This window comes from Rhea americana, unplaced genomic scaffold, assembly GCF_003343005.1.
Source record: "Rhea americana isolate MKP2758 unplaced genomic scaffold, rheAme1 scaffold_259, whole genome shotgun sequence".
NCBI lineage: Eukaryota > Metazoa > Chordata > Aves > Rheiformes > Rheidae > Rhea > Rhea americana.
Window position 1 is genome coordinate 266,346 of NW_028186378.1, and position 23,485 is coordinate 289,830.

General features: G+C 45.9%; 1 protein-coding gene across 8 annotated transcripts in view; it reads left to right on the forward strand.

The window, feature by feature from the left end:
- The window catches only part of COL6A3 (collagen type VI alpha 3 chain), a 65,072-nt gene extending 41,593 nt beyond the window's left edge, over nt 1-23,479 (forward strand). For 6 of the 8 annotated variants that reach the window (XM_085307462.1, XM_085307463.1, XM_085307466.1 and 3 more), the window contains 25 exons: nt 187-252; nt 897-950; nt 1,695-1,730; nt 2,422-2,484; nt 2,786-2,848; nt 3,565-3,627; nt 4,145-4,207; nt 4,998-5,048; nt 5,526-5,561; nt 5,669-5,731; nt 6,083-6,145; nt 7,813-7,845; nt 7,958-7,994; nt 8,099-8,110; nt 8,277-8,770; nt 9,275-9,374; nt 9,860-10,558; nt 11,793-11,895; nt 12,281-12,555; nt 13,490-13,750; nt 15,631-15,705; nt 18,044-18,223; nt 18,336-18,386; nt 22,037-22,207; nt 22,721-23,479. In XM_085307462.1, coding sequence (XP_085163588.1) covers nt 187-252; nt 897-950; nt 1,695-1,730; nt 2,422-2,484; nt 2,786-2,848; nt 3,565-3,627; nt 4,145-4,207; nt 4,998-5,048; nt 5,526-5,561; nt 5,669-5,731; nt 6,083-6,145; nt 7,813-7,845; nt 7,958-7,994; nt 8,099-8,110; nt 8,277-8,770; nt 9,275-9,374; nt 9,860-10,558; nt 11,793-11,895; nt 12,281-12,555; nt 13,490-13,750; nt 15,631-15,705; nt 18,044-18,223; nt 18,336-18,386; nt 22,037-22,207; nt 22,721-22,761 — 3,153 coding nt within the window. In that variant the 3' untranslated portion in view covers nt 22,762-23,479. The remainder of the gene's footprint in view (nt 1-186; nt 253-896; nt 951-1,694; nt 1,731-2,421; nt 2,485-2,785; nt 2,849-3,564; nt 3,628-4,144; nt 4,208-4,997; nt 5,049-5,525; nt 5,562-5,668; nt 5,732-6,082; nt 6,146-7,812; nt 7,846-7,957; nt 7,995-8,098; nt 8,111-8,276; nt 8,771-9,274; nt 9,375-9,859; nt 10,559-11,792; nt 11,896-12,280; nt 12,556-13,489; nt 13,751-15,630; nt 15,706-18,043; nt 18,224-18,335; nt 18,387-22,036; nt 22,208-22,720) is intronic. The other 2 variants (XM_085307464.1, XM_085307465.1) reach the window with 2 other exon arrangements.
- The last annotated feature ends 6 nt before the right edge of the window (nt 23,480-23,485 follow it).

The following is a 23,485-nucleotide window of genomic DNA, read 5'->3' on the forward strand; positions in this document are numbered from 1 at the left end:
GCAACGAGACAGACATTTCTTATTTGAAATGCCGTATATGTATGAAAACACCAATATTGCATCTAACTCAGTAAAAGACGGAGAAAAAAAAAGAAATGTTGTTTCTGAGCTATCATGGAAGAGTTTATGATGTCTGACTTTCATGTCCCACTACACAGATGTTTTTCATTGCTGTATTGCTTTCAGGGAGATTCAGGAGCTGATAATACTCAACGGGGATCCAGAGGCCAAAAGGGTGAAATCGGACCAATGGTAAAGTTTCTTTGTTGTCTTTTGTTGGTTTTTGTTTTTACAGTAAGACTGAACAAAGCAAGTAAGAAGAAAAGATGCTGCCAAAAAGGTGCAAGTTTCTTAAAGTCATCATGCTTTTTCAGATGGAATAGTTTTCCACTGGAAAATGTTGTTATATTGCAACCAAAACTTTCCCTGGGAAAAGCTCTATTTGGGTGATGTTTTGTGTAAAAGGCCTATTCTTTATTTACAAAACCTTTTTGGAGATTGTTGTTGAAAACAACTTTGTGCTTGGAAATTAACTTCACGTGCTATTACAAATCAGGCTGAAAAGTTGAGAACTATTCATACTGTCAAATCTGAATGCCCTGATTGACCTGAAACCTTTCAAGAAAAACTTCAGAACTCGTTTTCATTTCAATTCAGAATACAAATGCATCTTAAAATGTCAGAAGACATTTCCCAAGGAATGGAAATGTCAGCTTGAACAGGTCCAAACACTTGATGCAAAGTCTCCGTCAGTTGTTGGAGTGATTTCCATCAGTACTAGAATACTGAAGAGTTTCTGTGAAAGKGTGAAAAGATCCATTTTTCAAGAACTGAATCTGGTTTCCCAGTACCTGCCTATTGCACGGCTCTCACCTGCGATTTTTCATTTCCCTTAGGGAGAACCTGGAGCTGCTGGGGCAAATGGGCAAGAAGGTGGAGTCGGGAGAAAGGTGAGTTTCCAGGCCTGCAGTCAGAAGGGGCCGAGTTTAGTCTACCCCACCCAAGGATCTGTTCCTTAGCCTTGCAAAAATCTCGTTCCTAAACAGTAACACCTTCCCTTTTGCCTTTCCACAAGTGATTAAAAACAAAACGAGACAAAACACTTAAAATGAAAAAGCCTGATGGTTTTCTATGATTTTCATACTTTTAAGGTATAACCCTGATTTTATTCACACCAGAGTAAYTCTACTGATATAATTTCATCACTATAATTTCAATCATTTACTGTGGCACGTAAGACAGCTATAATTGTCCARTAATATGTCAAAAGAAGAAATTGGAGCTGGCATAGCTGGGACATTTGAACCCCTGAGGATGCAATCCCCGCTGCTCTGCTTCTGCCTGTCTCCCAGGAATACATGGCCAAGGTGTTTGTGGAGACCATGCATGAAACAGTGGCAAAACACATGCTCTCATGCATGTGAGCGAGCAACTCACCTTTCAGAAGAGGTGGGGGGATGCAAGGAAGAAGTAAACGTGCAAAAGTTTGTTTTACTTGTGAAAGCTGGCTATTCTGCATGAGGTGGAGCATAAATTTCTCTCTCCCTCTTCCACCTTCAGTAGCTTAAACTGTTTAAATTTTAAATTTTGGACAAAAAGAAGTAGAGATATGTTGATCTAAGGGCAACAGAGAAATGTATGTGCTTACTCATATGAACCTTGCCTAACAAGTCTCGTTATTTCTTCTTTCACAGGGTATGGCAGGAAGAAGGGGACCGATAGGAATCAAAGTAAGTGGTGTTTGGTGCCCGGTACTGTAACTGGAGCCCCTAGCAATACATCCTGAGCTCCTGTGGTGCCCCAGGCCAAGGCAGCCTGAGGGCTCAGAGGGATATGCCAAGAGGAAAGAGATATGGGTTTTGCTTCTTTCCGCCTTTCCGCCTTGTCTTGCCTCTGAATTTCCTTCTACCTCCACAAGTTCAACTCCCTCCCACTGTTGCAAAATTGGGCCTGGCAGCAGCCTCCCTTGACAGAGCTGGATCAAGGTTTCTCAAACACATTGTCAATATTATCAGGTCCCTTCCATGTCCTGGTTGAGAGGACCTCTAGCTCAGTCCTACATAGGCTACCAGGACTGAATGCTTAATGCAAAAATGGACATCCCCTGTACAAGGGATTGTATGTCCTGAAGAGTGTTCCCTGGGTCATGTTCTTCTCTGTGTGCTGCTAGAATAGCGTGAGGGGACCAAAACATAAAGGAGATTTATGTCCATTGATTGTAGGAGGCAAATTAATCCATCAGTTATGAACTCATTCTCCGCTGTAATCTCATTCTTAAAAAAAAAAGAAGGATTTTTTTATATAACTCCATATAACTATAAAGCAGTTTCCCACGCTCTGAAGTCCCCTTACCGCTCCCATGGTCTGCTGGACCACGTCACCCCACACTGATCTGCCTTGTGTACTGTTTTTCGCTTGCAGGGTACCAAAGGTTCACTCGGTCAAGCAGGGCCGGCTGGAGAACAAGGCATGAGAGGACCACAGGTCAGTGAATTTGCAGGCTGGAGAAGGCAGAACGTACTTTGTGATGCTGTTAGAGCTGCATACTGAATCACAGGCAGCAGTCCTCCAGGACCTGGTTATCCCGGAGTACGTTGCAGCCTGGCTGTGCTGCCCCGGGATATGAGCCCCTGCCGTTTCATTCACACCAGGCAAAGTGTGACATGTTCAAACATCATCTGTTGGGTGCGGTGGCTTTTGCTTTTCCCTGTGACATCTCTTAGAAGATGCAGCTCTGCCTGTGTTCATTCACCCTTGACACAATCTCTCTTTTCTCCCCATACAGGGTCCTCCTGGTCAGCTTGGCACACCAGGTCTGAGAGGAGAGCAGGGAGTTCCTGGGCCCAGGGTAAATCCTTCTGCTTGTTCTCAGTCAGCAACCAAAAGCTCCTCAGCAAGAAAATCTTGCCGAGCCTAATTAAGATGCAGTCAATGTGTCTTCCTAGTCCACCATCTAGGGCTCCAACATTTGTTTTGCTCTCCCTTAATAATATGTTCTTCCAGCATGATTTTCCTCTGAACTTATGCTGAAGATTTCTTGACCGAGAGTGACAGAAAAGAGGGAACCACAAAAGGGGGTCAGGACTCGAGGGTTTGGCTCATTATTATTTATGATGTTTTAAAATGGATTAACATCACTGAGCGGCTGGCAGGGCGGTTTTGGTGACGTTTTCACCCTTTCAGGCCACAGCACGACTATCTCACATGCTTGCTGGGGGCCCTCCTTGCAGTTTTTTTCTCCCTCCTGCCATTTATCCCAGCAAGACTCATGGCCATAAAGCCAGATATCTTGCATTTCCCCCTCCTTCCCTCTCCTCAACAGGACTTTGCTTCTCTGGCTTCTACCTTTCCTGAGGGTGCGGGTTTCTCTAGGTTGCTACTAACATTCACAAYGAACTGACTTGGTCCTTCAGTTGTTCCTAACTAGGAATTAAACTTCTGAATTTCCTAAGAGGCACAGCTATAGCTTTCAATACATCATTACCATCTTCCAAGTCCTCTAGTTTCCAGGCAGCCAGTTTTATTGACGCATTGCAAATGTGACTCCCTCTGTTTCTGTTCCAGGGTGGTGGAGGACCACCGGGAACACCAGGAGAGCGGGGCAGGATCGGTCCCCTGGGGCGAAAGGTATGTCTTGACAAGCACAGGGCATCACCAGCTAAAACAGCTGCAAAAAGCTGATGGATAGGAGTGAGCTTAAAATCAGCTCATCTTCTCTGGCTTGCGTAGTGTGGGCTAAAGAAAGGCTAAACAGCTAAGTTATTTCATTAAGGTCCTATTTCACTGAGCACACAGGGAAAAGTAGCTGAGCAACAGTGGTTGTGAGATCCCTAAGTAATTTTCCACAGCAGACTCTTAGCCACTGTCCGCAAGGGAAGGTGGTCGGGCTGGACCTCTCAAGACCATCCATATGGTTTTCTCTCTCCAGATACGTGCACACACCCTGGGTCATTTCCATGGCCGCTCCACTGCTGATTTGCACAGGCAAAGCCCCCAGGGCCTGGGAGATTTTATCTTTGAATTGCTTATAAAAGGCAAATATTAAAAGTACCATCTCTTGGAGAGGACGTCCTGGCGTCCTATGCTATATCGTTCAGGTTTCTTGAAATCACTGGGTCTGCTGTAACGGATGTTTTTACTTCAGGGTGAACCTGGAAATGCTGGACCCAAAGGGCCAAATGGGCAGCAGGGACCACGGGGAGAGATGGTAAGTATGGCTATGCCCTCAAACCTTTGGAGATGCTAAACCCTCTCCTGGAGCAAATGGGCCACAGCCCTCCACAGCAGAGAGTTTAGCTCCCTTATGGACTTTGTATTGCACATAGTATGACATAAGAGAGGGCCTCATTTGTCTCCCTCTGGCAAGAGCATCGTTTGTAATGGTAGTCACCCTTAGGAGGTGAAATACACTTGCTTCAAAACTGGCCTTTAACAGCTCAGATCTGCCTGCTGAGCGGAGCTGTCCAGAGCAACACAGGGAGGATTATTCCCAGTACGTGGGGCATAAGCATCCTGCATGGAGGTGTTTAGCCCTGTCCTGGCTCACTGCATGAGGCATAAATAGATGCCCTGAATTAACTGCGTGTACCAGTCCAAATTATCCGATAAGGGGTCATCTGAGCCATTTTGTGGGGCCTCATTCTCCTTGCTTCATGTGGTGAGGGGCCATCTGTGGAAAAATGATTGGTGGGTCAGACACAACTATTAATCCCTCCCCAACGTTGGCTGAACTGAGGAGTCATGTCCTGGCCTGCTCCCCACTGCTGACTTGCACCTGGATTTTACACATCGTGAGTACGTGCTAAGCAGCTTTTAATTTGGTCTGTAGTTTTAGCACTGTTTTTTTCTGCTTCTTTATAACAAATATCTCATCTACAAAAGGACCTCTCAAGGGTGTCAATGGGTTCTCCCGACTGATGTCACTGAGCACTGGATCTGTGATGTTAAAGCTATTCATGTAGGACAGCACTTTAATTTCCCTGGCTTTCTGATTTTAGGGCGATGATGGACGAGATGGGATTGGTGGGCCAGGTCCTACAGGCAGAAAGGTATGCATAACCTCAGTGCATCCTTCTAACAACATCCCTTATCGGGCTTCAAAAACCAAGGACAAGGAACTAACAAAGGTCRCCATGCAGAGAGCCTAGGTAAAGTCAGAGAGATTCCACACAGCCACAGAAATCAGTGCTAGGTGTCACCTGGTGAAAAAAAAATTAGGCAAGGCTCTTTCAAACTCTTCCCCTCTGCTTTTGTCTTGGTTTTGCCACCATATATTAGYATCTGTGGAGCTTTAAAAATAATAAGCCAGCATCTCTGACAGCTCATTTAACATTGATAATAGCCTGAAAAAACAGTAGCTGCTTTCATTTCGTTAATCATATGTGGAACAACACTGTAAATAGAACTTGCAGTTTCTCTCACTTTTCTCTCCATCATTTAACATCTTAAATTGTTGCAGATCTGTCTGCAGAACCAGGATTATTTTCTAAAACTCTTGATTCAAATAATCTCTTATGTTGTTTCAGGGAGAACGAGGCTTCATAGGCTACCCAGGTCCCAAGGTACAGTACAACCGATACAATGTGCATTCCTTTTCCGAGCAACATAGCAGTCCCCTGGTGTCCTGTGCAGATTAAGAGCTACTGTTTGTGTTCTTTCCTAACCTCAGGGTTCACCTGGTGACCGTGGTGATGTTGGAGGCCCTGGACCTAAAGGAAACAGAGGCCGCAGAGTAAGTCTGACCATGACACAACTTCGCCCAGTAGGCCCTTGTGCATGACTGGATGGAAAAACRGGCACATCTTTTCCCTCCCATCTGCTGACCCATGCTTCTATGAGCCCTCCTACAGACATTCATGGATAGAGGCCTCCTAGAGAAAAGAGGCATTTCTACTGAACAAAAATGTAAGCCACTGTGAAAGGTCCTGCTGACCCTGCTTGACCCACCAAGAAATGAGCTTTGCCATTCTGCCCTCTGAGGAAGCTTGCTGCTCATCAGACTTTCCTTCCCCCCTGACTTCTGCTTCTGGGTTGCTCAGTCATCCAGACAATGAATCAGAGGATTTCCCTGCTCTCTTTTTAGGGAAATGCAGGAGATCCTGGGACACCTGGTCAGAAAGGAGAGGTTGGATATCCTGGACCATCTGTAAGTGTTCATTGCATGAATGTCTCTGGCTTCCCCGCTGTTTCGGCTCTAGAAAACCTCCTGATTGCCTTCTCTGAGAAAGGTGGGGTTGTCTAAGTGCACCAGGGATTGAAAAATATCTCCCACTTCCATCTCCTGCCATCTTGAAGTTGGGCAAATTCCTCTTCACTTGTCTTGGATGAGTCTCTCTAAATTCTCAGCTTGCTAGTGTCACCAAAAAGTAGTCACCAGTGCTCAGAGTGCAATGCATAGCAGAAGGAAAAAATCAGGAGAGAGGTGTTTCTCAGGCACTAGGATTTTCCACTGGTCACATGCCACCTAAAAGCACCTTCTAGGAAGTTCTCAGTTCTTTATTATTTTTGAATCCACTCAAGAAATACTCTGTCCATGACCAAATACTCTGTTTATTTTCCTGCATCTTCCCACTGCAGGAGGTGGTGTGTTATCAGAGCAGTCACCAAATGGGCTTTTCCCCCCCTCTCTAAGTGGGAGCAGGAGGGGAGGAGTTCTGCCTTCAGGGCCTGCACCACTCAGGAATCCTCACCCATCCGAAAGCAGGGCTGACAGCAGCGAGAGCACTCAGGCCCGAAGAGTCTGTTGAATCTGCCTGTTTTCCCTATAGCTTGTCCCACATGGGACATTTCCTTTGCAGCATTTGGTCCCGTGGAAACCTGCCAACCACAGCAGCTAAATCCCACCCTGCAGCATCACGAGGACAGAGACATCTCCCACACAGAGCAATTTAGGAGATGCTGCAAAGTCCATAGCTGCAGGGACCCCTGGCAAAAGATGGAGATTGTGTGGCATTTTTTTTTTAAACAATTGGAGATCACCAATCAGCTCAAAATGCTGGTGCTCCTCAATCTCCCTTCAGCAAGCCTGAAAGTACATGCATCATTCCTCTGACCCACCCTGGAGTTTTATTTTGTCCCTTTCCTTTGGGAACAGCCACTGGGTGCCCATGAAAAGCAAGAATAGAGCCAGAGGGGGACAAGATGGCTTGGGGTAAGGCCACAAAATTGGCAAGGGGGAGGAAAGCACCAAATGCATCTCCTACACTCCCAGAAACTTCCCACTCCTGCTTTGCTCAGAGGAACAAATAAAGCCAGGAAACTGTAAGTTTTGTTCAGCGGAGCACACACTTCTCCATCTGACCATCCGGGCTTTGCTGATGCTTGAAATACAGTCAGGATTTCTCCCAGTTGTAGGTGACATGGTGCAAACATATTGCTCCTCCTGGAGACTGCGCCGCCTCCCACAAAGCTGTAAGGATGGAGGGGTGGGGAGAAAACTTCTGCTATCCCACCTCAACCTGCAGCCCTTACCTGGGCCTATGCTTAACAACCTAAACGTGCTCCTGTGCCCATCGCCATCATAAAGCGGGTGTGAAATCCCCGGATAATCATGGCATTTACAAGGCACTGACCCTCCACCTAGGAATGAATCTCACCCCACAGCCCAGGCAGGCAGAAAAACAGTTGGGGCACTGAAGGTCTGCCTTGATTTGTCATGTAGCAAGATCAATGAGGAAAGAAAATGTTTCTGTTGCTGGAAAAAAAAGCTTAAAAAAAGCCAGGTGCATGCTCCGTGGTTAGACAGCAAGTCCAAATTGGATACCCTTAAAAGACACGTTGCACTCAATCAATTTCATTTTATTTTTCAAACAGGGACTTAAAGGTGATAAAGGAGAATCCAGAGATGTAAGTGTGGCATCATTTCTCCCTTGCTGTTTTGAAATATTCTCCTGCTTACTATATATCACTTATCCCTTTCCCCTCTTTTTCTCTCTCTCTTTTTTTTTCTTTTTTAAAGCAATGTGCGCTTGTCCGGAACATCAAAGACAAATGCCGTGAGTACATGCTTTTGCTATTTCCCTGTTGCTCACCCTGTCTGTTAGTCACGTTATATGAACTGCATTAACTGAGCTGCTTTTTTCTCCCATCTTTTCCACAGCTTGCTGCTACGGTAAGTCACCTTCAGTCCTTTAAATCCCATTTTAACTATGTCTTAGGGGGCCAGAGGCTCGCTGAGGCAGTAAATCAGCTCATGGCCTTCTGTGGCAGTATGAGTGATTTACACCAGCTGAGGTCTTTCCATCCCACTAACCGTTCCCAACACAAATTTCCGGCAGGTCCAAAGGAATGCCCTGTCTTCCCAACTGAGCTGGCATTTGCTATTGACACATCCTCAGGCGTCGGGAGGGAAGTTATCAACAGGATGAAGCAAACTGTGCTCAGAGTGGTTAACAACTTAACYATCGCCGAGAGCAACTGTCCCCGGGGTGCCCGGGTGGCACTGGTCACCTACAACAACGAGGTCACCACCGAGATCCGCTTTGCTGATGCCAGAAAGAAATCGAGCCTCCTCCAGCAGATCCAAAACTTCCAGGCTACACTGAGCACAAAGCCACGCAGCCTGGAGACTGCTATGTCCTTCGTGGCCAGGAATACCTTCAAACGTGCCCGAAGTGGGTTCCTTATGAGAAAGGTGGCTGTCTTTTTCAGTAACGGGGAAACGAGAGCCTCCCCGCAGCTAAAYGAGGCGGTGCTGAAACTCTATGACGCCGGCGTCATGCCTGTGTTCCTCACCAGCAGACAGGACCAGGCTCTCATCAGAGCTCTGGAGGTTGGTATCATTCACTCTTACTCTCTCCTTTTTTATTTTTGACCTCAGTCCAGTTTAACAGGGGAGATCAAAGGCATATTCTTATAGGCTTTTCTAGGCACTGGATCAAGCCCTTCAAGCACTTAACACTAAGCAAGTATTTCAAGGCAAACTCATCCAACTTGTTTATCAGGGAGAATCCCACAATGCAGTGCAGGATGCTGCAAAATACCAATGGTCTCATGATTTTATGAGTCATTTTTATCCTGGACCATGGCTGCAGTGTGCCAGGTGCTGGATGGAACAGAAGAAAAGACAGTCCCTGTAGTGAGAAAGATAYGACCGAGACAGAAAGGCAATGGGTGGGAAGGTAGAAGTACTCCAGCTTCCTTGGCAGGGAGAAAYAGGGTGCTGGGAAGAGAATCTCTTAGAGTTAACCACAGAATTTCTCTCCCCTACTTGGAGCTGAAAATAGCAGAAGACGCAATTACTAATGCTATGTTTTTTTGTTTTCATCTAACCCAGATCAACAACACAGCAGTTGGACATGCAATTGTTCTTCCAACTGGCGGCAGTCAGCTGAAYGAAACTATCAGGAGGCTCTTGACATGTCACATTTGTCTGGGTAAAGCACACAGTTTCCCCTCTAGACTGCCAAATCCTACTSGTTGCGCAGCGGTCAGTTGTCAGCAATGCAGAAGGGAAGCCCAGTTGGGATTCAGCCCTTTTGCTGCTGAAGACAAGACTATTAGGTTGAGCAGAAAATATTGGCATTGTGAATGAGGCTCACTGCTTAGCATGGGTGTTCTCCACTTTATGAAGAGAAGCACCTTTTTTGGCCTGTTCCCATTTTGACAGCCCAAATGCCCATTCCAAAATATGGCCTTCTGACATTTATGACAGAAAGCTTCAGTGATCTCTTTGGACAAAGCAGTGCATAAAAAATACTAAATGCATATCTAAATATGCTTGGGGATGAAATGACTTTTGTACCAAGTAATGAACGCCCACAACTTGGCAGTATTTCATATGATGCAAGGGATTTTAACAGGGACAAGGGATGATCACCTTCAGTTCATCCAAATGAAACCTTCTGTATTTTTTCCCTAGATGTGTGTGATCCTGACCCTGTCTGTGGCTTTGGTAGTCAGAGACCTGTATTCAGAGACAGACGGGCAGCCCCAACAGATGTGGACACTGACATAGCCTTCATTATGGATAGCTCAGAATCCACCACTCCTCTGCAGTTTAGTGAGATGAAGAAATACATTTCCCACCTCGTAAGTAACCTGGAAATCAGCTCTGACCCAAAAGTATCTCAACACCATGCAAGAGTTGCAGTTCTCCAGCAAGCTCCTTATGAATATGAAACCAACTCAAGCTTCTCACCGGTAAAAACAGAGTTTTCGCTAACTGATTATGGATCCAAAGAGAAGATCATTAATTACCTGCAAAACCAAATGACCCAGCTCTATGGCACAAGGGCTATGGGAAGTGCAATTGAACACACAATGGCTCATATTTTTGAAACTGCACCAAACCCTCGGGATCTAAAAGTCATAGTTCTCATGATGACTGGAAAAGTGAAAAAACAGGAACTTGAGTACCTTCAAAGAGTTGTTATCGATGCCAAATGCAAAGGATATTTCTTTGTTGTCTTGGGCATTGGCAGGAAGGTGAATGCCAAGAATATCTACAGCCTAGCTAGTGAGCCTAATGATGTGTTCTTCAAGTTGGTTGATAAGCCAGGAGAGCTTCACGAAGAGCCCTTACTACGCTTTGGGAGACTGCTGCCGTCTTTTATCAGAAGTAAGTATAACATGCCTCAGCAAAAGTACTATGAAAGGGGCAACAACATATGACATCAGTGTGGTTAATCTGCTAGGCTTGGTCTATCTGTTTGCTGGGTGGGACCAACTCTTTCGGCCAGCAGGTCCCACTGAAGCGATCCTTTTGTCCAGTTTCTTTTTATAAGATCTGTACAGTTTGGTATGTTTTGTCCCTTCTCATGTCTGTCTAGTTGAATCTGTCCGTTTCTTTGGTCTCCCAGGCCCATGCTGTGCTAGCCTTTTARTGTGTTGGTCCATCAGGTAGATTCTGCACATCTATCCAGTTTGACTCTGTCTCTGCAGTCCCACTGGYGTGGCCTGATGTAATCCAGCGTGATCGGACCGTTCTGCTCCATGCAAGAAGTTGTATCCCATTAGGTCTGCTTCTGCTGGGTYACTTGGCCCTCTGCAGTGCAAATACCAGGCTAGCACTCAGAACTGCCTGAATACCCAGTAAATCTTTCTTCCTAACTTCAACATAAACATCATGTCTAGCAGACATTTGCCCTGCTCAGACAGAGATTTGGAGATGAACCAGATGAGCAGGAGTCTTTGTTTAGAGATAAATAATGTTACTATGTTTGGGATGTGCAGACTGTACCTTGAAAATTCATACCTCAGCTCAGCTAGAGATCCCAAGCCAGATCTCCAGCTAAAGCCACTTAGCAGATATCCTAAACAGATCTGGCCMGCAGGGACAAGAAATGGGCCCTTGCTTGGAAAACTAGTTTTATCAGAAAGATCCTGAAAACCGATCCACTGGACTAACAAAGCACTTGGGTCAGGAATGTCTTTCGGTAGAATAAGGAAGCAGACATCTGCACATCTTTCCCTACAAATAAATGTTTAGGTTTCCTCAGTTAGTTTTTTTTTTCCCTCCATTTACTGCTTACAGGAGTCCTGGAAACATCTAAGTGTTGGAAAAAAAATTAACTGTGTGGTTACAAGTGCTTTGTATAAGGATGCTGTTTACACACGACAAACTAGGATGTATACCCCTCGCAGTAGTTACTGCTTTTGTGTTTATACGTTGGAATAACAAGTCTACCAGTCTCAGGCGCTGCAGCAACCACATCAAATCTCAAAAGATATTACATAGCCTTTGACAGAGCAAGAAAAGAGAGAAGAATATTTTTAATTAAGAAGGAATATGTAATGCAGTGGTACCTGCCATCCTCAAAGACTGTTTAATGCTAGGCTCTCTTTGTCTCTAGGTGATTCTGCTTTCTACCTGTCTCCAGAGATAAGRAAACAGTGTGAGTGGTTCCAGGGTGACCAGCTAGCCAAGAACCTCAGCCACACTGGGCACAAAGCAGTGTAAGTACCTGTTTGTYTGCAGGAGAAGGAGCTTTGCTGACAGTCTGCCTGGGGCAGGAGCACTCATTTCTCARTTTCTGCAAGAAAGGAAAAAGCCACTTCAGTGATAATCAGGATCATCAGCCTGTTACCAATTTCTTTAGTGCTGTATCAAAGGAGCAGCAAATCTCTCTACTAGAGAAAGATAGAGAAGCACACAYACGACTTCGTGTTCAATTTCATATTAAAAAATGTACTAAGGGTATGAAGGAAGCATACACTACTGTCATCATTCAGGTCAAAAATTCCAGAAATGACTATTCGGGGTTTTCCACTCAAAGCACCAAGAACTTTGCTTTCTGATGCAAGACCCATCAGACAATATATTCTATTATTTCACAAACAGGTACGTGGCTCCCGATGTGACTACAAGCAGACCTGCAACTGCCAGCACCACGGTAACTGCAGGCGTCAAACCCGTTGCAAATACCAACACCCGCCCCAAGACCACCACTGCTGCAAGCACCACCGCCCAGACGAAAGCCCCAGCCCGGACCCCAGCGAGCACTACAGCCCAGGCCAACGTCACCGCACAGACCCCAGCGAGCACCGCAGCCCAGACCAAAGCCACCGGCCGTACTACGACAAACACCACTTCAGGCAGTAGAAAAAGACATGCCGGTACGTGAAAAGCCTATTTGCTTTCAACGTTTTTAACTATAGCATAGCTTAGCTGAGTTTTGCTACTTATGGCGATTCATRCAAGGAAGTTGCTTGAATTCTCAGTTGGTAAAACAATACCTGCGATTTGTTCAGCACTTAATCAGTGTTTGACACCTCCTGGGGAACSATGAGCTTCTTTCCATGTGAGCAAAGGTAGCGTAAAAGAGCTTTCCTGCGTGCTCTCGCAAGGAGGTGCAAGCACCTCTGTACGAGGTAAAGCAAATAACAACGAAGATGTGTCAAAGCACCCGGACCCTAAACCAAGCAACGAACCCGCCTCCGTACAAATGGAGCAATTAGCTTTTGCAAGGGTCAGTGCTTGCAAGGAACAAACATTTCTGGATGTTTCTTGTTCCACTGCTGCTTCCAAGCAACACTTCTAAACAGCCTCATCCAATACTCTGCCRTAGCCTGGTCCAGAGCAGCAAAGCTTTTCACTAACAGTTTCTTTGAGCTACCTAAGGTTATGTCAGACCTTAAGGAGGTTTTGCTTTAAGAGTTTCAGCAATACAGTGAATCCCTGTTACATTAGAGCAGATATCTGAGCAGACATGTTTGCAGTTTTAAGGGATGTTATAATATGTATACAATTTTCAGTGTAAAAGGTTTGCTTTCATTTGCCTTCTGACTGTTCCTAGATTGCAGCAGGTTATTAAAAAAAAAAAAAAAAAAAAAAAAAAGAAAAGAAAAAAAAATTGGTGCTGGGCATTCGAGATGCCCAAAGCCACTGGCCACCTCTGCACAACTTGGTTTTCATGTTCCACAACTGGCTGCAGCCAAATTCAGTCTCTGTGGCCTGGAAAAGACTGCCTGCAGCAATAACTCACCTTTTCCTCAAGGCCTTTCCAGTTCAAAGTCCTCACTTAATGTTTATTTTGATTTTGAATTGCAGCAAAGACAAATGACATCCAGATCACAGATGTCACTGAAAACAGCGCCAAGCTGCGCTGGGTCAGCCCGGAGCCCTCGAAYTCCTATGTTTTCGACATCACCATCACCTTAGCACATGATCACTCTCTCGTCCTGAAGCAAAACCTAACTGGCACCGAGCGCATCATCGGAGGCCTCAGGAGCGGACAGAAATACCTTGTAGTCATTACTGGCTACCAGAAATCTCAACCCAGAGTGACCTACACAGGAACATTCAGCACAAGTAAGTGCCCGCTGGAGAAAACAAACATTTGTTTTTCAGTTTAAGATGCTGGACAGGAAAAAAAATATGGAAAAACTGCATTAGTGATGGGAAAAATCCATCGGTAACTGTGATCCAGGCCTGGACAATGTTCAGTTGTGTCCTTGTACATCTTGCGTCTTACAGCCCAGCAGCAGGACCTGCTTGTGAAACAGTGAGAATACTGTGCTTTGGCAAATGCACATTGGCACTTCAGTGGTATTAAATCAGCGCAGATTGTGGTAGAATTAAAGCAAGTCCCAGGGGGCTATTTTTCCTATTGTGCRTGCAGGAGGCTTTACACAATGTGTCTTGGTTGGGTCCAGCAGACATTGCTGTAATTAACAATGAGAGTTAAACTRGGTTAACACAGAGTAAGTTCAGCCCAGCCTGATTGCAAAATAAGCAAGAAAAGCTGTTTTTCAGATGGCGATTTCCATAGCTACCTATCCGCTTTGCATAGCATGTTATCCAACAAAAACATATAGAAGGGATTAAAGTGCAAGTTTAATCTTTTCAGAGCTCACATGTGCAGTTCACCAAGCCCTTTGGCATAGCTAGAGGTTGTTAATAAGACAAAGCCAATATTTTTAAAGTTTGGCATMGGCGGTGTGGAGAGGCTTGTGCTGGTTGTGCCAGTGCTGTGTTTGGCTCATTCTGGCACTTCAGAGTTTTATAGGGAGTCTTTCCATTGACTTCAGCGGGTTTGGATCAAGTTTGAGGTCTCTTACCTTCATGAGCAATAAATGTGCCCGCAAAAATGTTGAGAAAAGACATCAATGTGTGGACGTAACATTTGCATGCCATGACTTGAGCCCCATGATGCCAAGAGGAATTGCATTGCCTACAGAGTAAATCTAGGAAGGGAATAAATCAGGCTAAAGCCACCTGTACCCACAAGCTGCTACCTGGACCACTGGGTTGCACTATCACTAGTCACTCAAAGTCAAACACGACCCTTCTCCTACCACAGACRAGCAAATCCAGCTGTTCTGTGGCTCTGTCCCTCTCCTGCCCTGCAGCCTCATGGAAGATGAATCACAGCTTACCCTGGGAAGGGGCAAGTTGCAATATGATGCCATCATGCAGAGCGTGGTGTAACACAAACCACGCTCTCCTTCCTATCACAAGGGATTTCTTCCACCAGGGAAGTACTTGGCAACATAGTTCCCATAGGTTTGTGAGGCCATTACAGGAGAGTGGTTAGAGCATCTCCAAAGGCAAAAGGTCTTCAGGCAACACCTGGAGAACCCCTGAAGGTTACAGGCAAAAAAAGAGGACTACTAGATCTATCACGACCTACTTGTTCTCCTGGAGAATGCAACTTTTTTCCTATAATCCCTGCCTTCTCTAAGGCCAGAGGAGCAAACACAAATTTAAGCTACAGTGTTCATGGCCATTCCTCCACAGTCACCGCCCAGTTGCACGCTGTGCAACGAGTGGGACGTGACTTGAAGTAGCTCTTCACGTGGGAGACCAGGAGCATCTCCTTTGGAGTCACCACCGAAGGAAGAGCGTGGCCGCACAATGGAGCGGTCTGCTGGGGAGAGTAACATGAATCTGTCCTGGCGCTGCTGGGCGGTCATGCATTACTCATGGTGTCAGCTGCATCCAATAAACATTTCTGAAATGTATGCGCTAGGGTAAACAGATCCAGGCCTGACTTCTGCACACTAGTGTGCGTCTTGCTTTCTGCTTGCTAGAACAGGGGCCAGTGATTTTGTTTACTTCTACGCCTTGGCTATTCGAAGCAGCCTCCGCTGCTCCTGCCTGAGGCAATGGTCTGGCTGCACGCTCCTGCCTGATGGTGGTGGAGTGCAGGCTCCTTTTCCCTTTGGCTGACCGCTGTTTCTGTTCCCCAGAGACCCCGCCACAGACCAAGGTAGCCCTGGCCAACATGATGCTGAACACTGAGCCGCTGGAGGGGCCTGAAAGCAGTGAGTACCGGCGCCAGCGGGAGCACTGAAATGGGGCAGGGGGCTCGGCCAGGCCCTGCCTGCATGCATGCACACACCACAGGCAGGATTCCCACCAGGAGCCTRGCCATTTGCATTAGCCTTCCCATTGCCCCCTGCACAAACCCAGAGCAGGAATGACCCTACCAGGATCAGAGAAGCTGCAACAATCCATCACTGTTTCCATCACTGGAARGGGTTGAGTTACAGCCCAAGCACATGCTACTCTCCAAACTTCCCCTGCCAGAGACACTCAGAACTCTACAGTAACCCCAGCTGACCTACATGTAGAAATAGCTGAGCATCACCTGATGCTTGTTTGCTCAATCTCCCCAGATTTGGGGGCAGAGACTGGGTCTTGGTTTAACACAGAGCTCTAAACAAGGGTGTGTCCAAGAGTAAAAGTTGAGCAGGGGATCCAGTGTTGAACAATTTTGGAGTAAAACTGAATTAAATTATAGTCTCTCCCTCCAGTTTAAGTCCAGCTACCCTTCCCCCCCCTTTTTTTTTTCTCTGCATCAGTGGCTTATCATAATAACACATTAATGAATAAGCTGTCAGATCCTACTCTATTGTTCACTGCATTAACCTGTTTTAGTAACCCATAACCATTGTAGCTGTTGATACCTCATCTCATCACTTTCATTGATGTCAAGCTCATTATGTCAACGCTATTATATTTAATCGTACTGCAAGTGCCAGGCTGTAGCCCTTCTTCCACAAATGTGGAAGGGCTCTCAGCCATCATAAAGCAGCATAGTCCTGCTGCTGACACAGGCTATGGATCTGGCATACAAACCTTGTCCTCTGAATAGTCATTCTTCTGGGTTTTTTTTTTAACCCTTTTTGGTCCCACCATAGCTCATTTTCTTTGTAAGGAGATTCAACAATGTGGAGAGATGGTGGTGAAGTGCATTGAACAACAGTAAGAATTTCAGAGCTGCTGCGGCAGTCCGGATGTTCGTGGCGATCAGGAAGAGCAGGGAGTTCAGGCCAGGCTGCTTCCAGCCTGCTGAGGACTTTGGTGGGGTTGGCTGCCATGGACAGGCCACGGGGCTGCCTCCAGGGAAGGAACATTTCATTACTCTGTCTTGTTGCATGTCCCATCATCASTGTGATGCTCTGAACCATTCCTCTCTTCTACATTTGCAACATCCCGCCCTTTCCTTGTCTCCACTCATGCTGCATAGATTTCTTCTCTGCCACCACCTGGATTGTCTCCCCAAGGTGAAAATCACAGCCCTTGGCTTTGTTTAACCCATCAGCCTTTTGGAAACAAGAGGTGTAGCGTTGTGCAGGTTTGTCTGCCCAAGCAGAAGATGGACGCACTGTGCACTCTGTGGCCTAGAAGGAACATAGCTGCACTGAGATCCTTTAGCTATCTGACTGCAAGTACATTGAACTTGCGGTTCAAAAGTAAATGCAGACATCTACATCTCAGCTCCTAGGAGTGGGCTGGGTATCATGACTCATTTACTGTGAGCATCTCTGCCCAAGAATTTATGGCAGTTGGTAATTTGGGGAAAAAAGCTGCCTGAAGGCCTCCAAGGATGGCACCACTCATCTGGAGTCCTTCAACTAGCCAAAGACATTAACCAGAGCAGCGGATTTGGAGGCGGTCGTTTAACTGAGTCTTCCCCAGTCCTCTGTGTGAAGGGTCTGCTTTAGGAAAGAGGCCTGCACATAAATCTTCCCACATATCTCCAAAGAAGCCCCAAATTCTGCAGTCCTTATATAGGCAAAGCTGATGCTAGCACGGACCCACTATATGGTCATGATACCCAGCTTTCTGTGCTAATTAAAACACTGGGGTTTGGTCCTAAGTTATCATTTCTGGGCAGGAAAGGAGCATATGTTTAAATACTTGTTAAGGCACTTAAAATCTACCAGGTGTGGCTTGCCTTTAAAACTAAAATAAACACATTTAAAAATTAAAATCAACGTCAAGACAAATAGCTTTGAAAATAGGCAGGGGTAATTGTTTGAGGGCCTGATCCCGCACATCAGCTGGGAGTAATAGGTTCCCGCCACACTGGCTCGGGGATTTCAGATTTGGAGAAGTGATGTATCCAAGAGCGGGGAGAGGAAAGCTTGAGGCCAGGGAAGAGTTGCGTTTAGAAATACAAGGAAACGGACTCACAGAGATGTGACCCAAGTCACCTGCAAAGGCTGGATCCAGCCCCTTTGGTTCCCAACATTTCTGAACRCTTGGGGTTTTCTTCGTTTGTTTGTTTATTTGTTTTGTTTTGCTGAATCTCTTTGCTTTTTGAGCTTTTAACCTTTGCAGAATCATTTGACTTTTGCGCATTTTGCAACGCAGATTTGCCAGACCCTTGCTTGCTGGACTATGACATGGGCATACAGTGCAAGGACTATCAGGTTGTGTGGTTCTTTGACTACAAAAACAAGATCTGCAGCCAAGTTTGGTATGGTGGCTGCGGTGGTAATGCCAATAGATTTGAGACCGAAGCTGAGTGTGTTAGCAAATGCTTGAAACCATGTAAGTACCAAGTGGGTGTTAATCTTTTTGCATTTTGCATATTGTCAAATAATGTTTGGAAAAGAGAGTAAATGGTTTAAAAATCAAACCCACACACCTTTTCCTCCAACAGCAGCTGAGAAAGCAATGCAGCAGCCACCCCTTGAGAAAAGATTACTGTCAGGTAAAACAAACAAACAAACAAAAAAACCATCACAGAAAAAAGCACATCCATGATTTCACCTTGACCATTTCATAGCATGCGCCTGCCCTCCCCAAGCTCGGCMGATACGAGATCTCCAACAGCACAGAGCTGGTTTGCTTTTGCTCCTTGACGTGACCATGCCCTGTCATTGCATGAGCCCCTTAACTGCATGCCTCACCCTGGAGACACCACGCTTGCATGACCTGAGTGCAAACCACTGCTCACAGATTTTTTGGGAGAAGCATGCAGTCCCTGAACCCGAGCGTGCCATGGTCCCAAAGCAATTYGCGTTATCCGTGTCACCGTTCAGCAGTGGGACCTTTGATGAGATGCAAAGAACAGCATACATTACAGCACCTGTAACCAAAACCCCTTCCAGAAAGTTACTCCACACGGCTTGGTTCTTTAATCCAGATGTTTGCTTTTTACACCTAAAATTAAAAATCAAGGGTGAGGAAGAACCACATAGGAAAACTGCAATGAACTCCTCTCCCCAAGGAATTTCTGAGATTAGGGGTATATTTTGCAAACCTCCTAGGTTTTCAAGACCTGAGAAGAAAGCAGGGACTTGGAATCTCCTGTGCTGGTTAAACAGAGATGGGTTCAAGACAGGAAACCGTTCACAGCAGAGTCTTGCTATCCCAGTAACCTTGKATCTCTGCTTCAGGGTCCCTTTCTAGAGTAAGGAAAGAAACCTAGGAGCAAAATGAGCATGGGTACCTAATAGCAAGGCTAATTACGGAAATGTCTGAAAAGCCAAATTTAAGGCTCCCAAACATTTTGGCAGCTGCTTATGAAAAGAGATCGTAAAGTGCTTCTGTGCTGGAAATAGGCACCATGGGCAAAGAGCTTTTGGTTGCAACTTGAGGACTTTCAGCCAGAGGAAGCATATGCTTTTTTGCAGAAACCTATGGCTTCAGTTTGGCCATGGATCTTATCTTTACTTCCAGTTTGGCCAATGATTTCAGCTCCCRATTAAACACGTCCTGGAGCATCGTTGGTGGAGAAACTGGAAGTGTCTCATTATGGAAGAGGGAAGCCTTCTTGCAGGCTTTTCGCCGGAGGATACATGTTTCTGCTAGCCCAGGCCCATAGACCAGCCCCTTCTGATCAGCATCACATGTCTTGATGATGTTTCCAGCCACTGTTATTCAGGCTAAATTGATATTTCATCAACTTGGCGCCATTCTGCCCTGGGCAGATAGACAAGAAAAGCAACTGAGGGGCCCAGCAGGGATGCGCGCRGCTCTGCCCTCCCCACGAGTCCCTCTCTCTAGTCACCAGCTTTTTGTTTGCTGCAAAACCAGGGATGGAAGCATGGAAAAAGAGGCACACGAGTTCACAGCCAGACTTCAAGCTCAGCTTTTAATACTCTGCACYTTGGAGCGGGCTTTCAGTTCAGCCYGCACCCAGTACGGCAGCCAGGTGCAATACTGAGAAACAAGTTCATCTTCCAAATCCTCTTTGGAAAGGAAGCACGCTCCAGGCCCATCTCCCAAGTAAAGCCTTGTAAATTCTGTGATAACCTTTAATTATTATTATTATTTTACCATGGCAAAATTTAATGTACGTGCAGCTGAGGAGCTCAGACATTTCCCCAGAATTAAACTCCCATTTCGTGGTGGCCGCCCCATCTTTTGAATCTGCCAAGGCTGGCCACAGCTTAAAACACATTTTAACTCACTGCTACTTCTTTTTGGCACTGGTTTTCGGGGGGTTGCCGGGGCGGGGGACGACATGCACTTGTTCAACTGCAAAGGGATCCCTGGGGATAACTGAGCAGCCCCTGTTCGAACTGGGGCAGTTACTCAACGTGGCTGGATTAAATYGCACCGTTCGTGCTCTGAGAGCGGAGGGCGGTGCCAGCCCGCGCGCGTGAAGGGCTGCGATCCGACCACCAGGATTCGGGTGAATATTCAGCTAACAGAACGCAGAAGCCTTCCTTGAAGCCAGCACTGAAACTGGATCTGCCGCTAAAAATGGTAGTTGAGCTACCCTGTGCATCAGMTGATCCAGAGCGCTAATTCCACCCTGAAAGAAAATAAAGGGGTAAAAAAACATCTAGCTGTCTAGACCCTGGGCTGTGCAGAAAAACTGTATTACGCCTCTCATGAGCTGAATGTTTTGCTTGCTGGCTGGATTGCCTGAAGGGTGCACGGGCTTTGGAGCAGTCATTCCTGTATTTGCATCTCCTGGCTTGCAATAGTTTGGAAGACAGAAAAGAAGGGAGATGGATTTAAAAATAATAATCATAAAAAAAAAAGGAAAAAAAAGGGGGGGAAAGAGCCTGCCAAAGGCCTGAGGAAGCTTTTGGCTATAGGAGTCCAATAGCAAAGCTGAATTGAAAGGTCAATATTGATTTCAAATTCCAAGGAAAAACAGATCAAAAAAGAAATCCTACTTTCAAAGGCCGCATTTATAACTGAACAAATAAAACCATCAATGGCCAGGATACTCCTTTTAAAAATGCCTTCTCTCTTGGAAAGGAGGTTTTCCCAGCTCCTCTTATCCAAACAGCAAACGTAGTGCTTAAAACAAACCGATAAATCTCCGTCTCGGCTGCAGCACAGAGCCCGGACAACTTGAGTTTGTGACCCGTTGCACGACGGAGTTTCTTTCAGCAAGGATCCTTTCCAACGTACTCGCTCATAGCACGGAGCAACTCCTACAAGCAGGAGAGCCGAAAAGGAGCTAAACCACCGAGGTAGAAACGGTTTCTTTTTTGGCAGGCTCCGTGCAGCAGCATYGCTGCGTCAAGGTACGCCCACGTGCTCCGACGAGAGCTGTCCGATAGGTCTGCGACAGCAATTTCTGCATTTACCCGTAGACCTGACCCATCTTTGAGGACTTACTGTAGCATTCCTGTGTTCTCAGCAGCTGCCAGCATCGGCCACAATTTCCTTTAAAGTAAACCTGCCACCACGACRTTTTTTTTCTTTGCTAGGATTTCTTGCCAGAACCACTTTCTAGTCAGGGTTTCAGGGATGGACTGCTGTGTCCTTCTTCCCCTGAAAACATTCAGAGGGTTTAATACGCCTTTTCTTTAATCAGACTTGTTTGTGGATGCACCCAATATCCGTCCAATATTCTTTCATGTGTTCAACTCGCTGACTTTGCTTCTGGTAGGATAGAGGCCGGGTAAGATCTGTCAACCCACTGTAATTAGTGACTGATGGCTTTTGACTATTACCAGGTGGAGGCAAAATCACAGAAAGGTGAATATAAAATTATCTTTTGCCAGCATCGAGTATTTCTTCTTGCAAACCCTTCATTCATATGAGCAGTTCTAGGATCATAGCCAGTTCAAGGACCTTCTCTGTTAGCAAAGGGCTACTTCTCAGAGCCCTGTATGGTTAGAGAAAAGGGACTTCAGAAAGCCTTGGGATTGTTAACTACGATTTCAGAGAGAAATGAGTCCTGCAAGAGCATGATTTTTGGCCCGCACGTTATAGCACTTTACAACAGGCACAAGCCATGCCTACATGGAGCAAAAATCATCAGYCATTAGATCAGGTTCAACTAACATAGCCAACATCAGGCGGCACACACGGGCAGTGAGGGTGCATGTGTCCCAGGTGCAGGACCCCACGTCTATTGCTGAACCTTCTCGCTCCTGCATTTATTTGCAGTCACAGATATCTGCCAGCTGCAAAAAGATGAGGGGACCTGCAGGAACTTTGTGCTGAAATGGTACTACGACACCGAGACCAAGAGCTGCGCCAGGTTCTGGTACGGCGGCTGCGGAGGCAACGACAACAGGTTTAACACGCAGAAAGACTGTGAAAAAGTTTGCGTTTCTGGTAAGTAGYGCATGCCCAGGTGCTCACATCTGGAGAAGAGGGCCAGGCATGGGAAGGCACCATTTCCTAGCTCAAGTGGCACAGCATGGTGGTGTCCCTGTAGCTATGCCAGTAGAAGTCTGGTGTATCACTGTAGCTAGAGCAGGCTGGTTTTAGCATGTTGGACTGGCCACAGGAGACGTTCCTGGCAATTAGGCCGGTAAGAGCTTCCAATAAATAAGTAAATAAATAAAATCTCTCAGACAGGCTGCGAATTGATTGTGAAGCTCTTTGGTTAAAAATCCTACTCTTGTCCATGTTTACCCATCCCTTGCTGCAGCCTGGCAGGGTTGGCATGCTGCTGAAGTCAATGAGAGTCACATACTGGCGCCAGCACACTGCAGATAAGCCCATCTTCACCAGGCAGAGCCGCCTCTTCCCACCATGGCTTTTCTCCTCCTTCAATATCCTGTGCTGCCGCCCATGCACGAAACAACCTCATCTGTTTTCTCTTTCTCCATCCCACCTCTGCAGGTACCATTAACCCTGGCGTTGTGACGACAATAGGAACATAGAGGCAGCAACCTGCCAACACATACCTCGGAGACAACCAGGAACGTCGGCCGTTGCCACCTTRCCCCTGTAGAAGCTAAGGGTATAGACTACCTTGCACTGTACTATTTCATGCTTTTACCTTCCGAGCAAACCTTGAAGAAAGTGTTTTGCTGCATGACCTATCAATATGGTGCTAAACTGTTTGTGGACTGAGTGCTACATGTGTCCGGGTTATATTGTATAGCTTCAACATTACGAAATATTTACCTAATTGCAGATTGTTACCGTGTCTCAACGTGTCTCTAAATTACCCTTTCTTTCTGATTCYGGCAGTCTGCCTACCTAAGGCGATGTAAAAACTAGAAAAAAAAATCATCATAATAATTTCACTTCAACTGTTACATGCTTGCTTTTATCATTTTCATAACTGAGTATAATTTTACATGGAAAGACTTTGTCTAAGAGAGTAGCTAATTCTGATAAACAAGCGGTTCAACTTTTCATTCTTTTGTTTTTTCCTTTTGCTGGATTAGATTTCAGACTAGATCTCTTGTATGCATTTGTACCATATGTGGCCAACCGAACTAGCGAGGAAAAGGAAGCAAGCTTTCTGAATGCAAATGCACTGCTGGGACCAAGGCCTCAGTTAAAGAATTTTTAAATTGTGGTGTAGAATGTCTCTGGCATTCTTCTAATGTTCTATGTTTTATAAAATACAAAGCAAAGCAATTTTTGGGGGTGGGC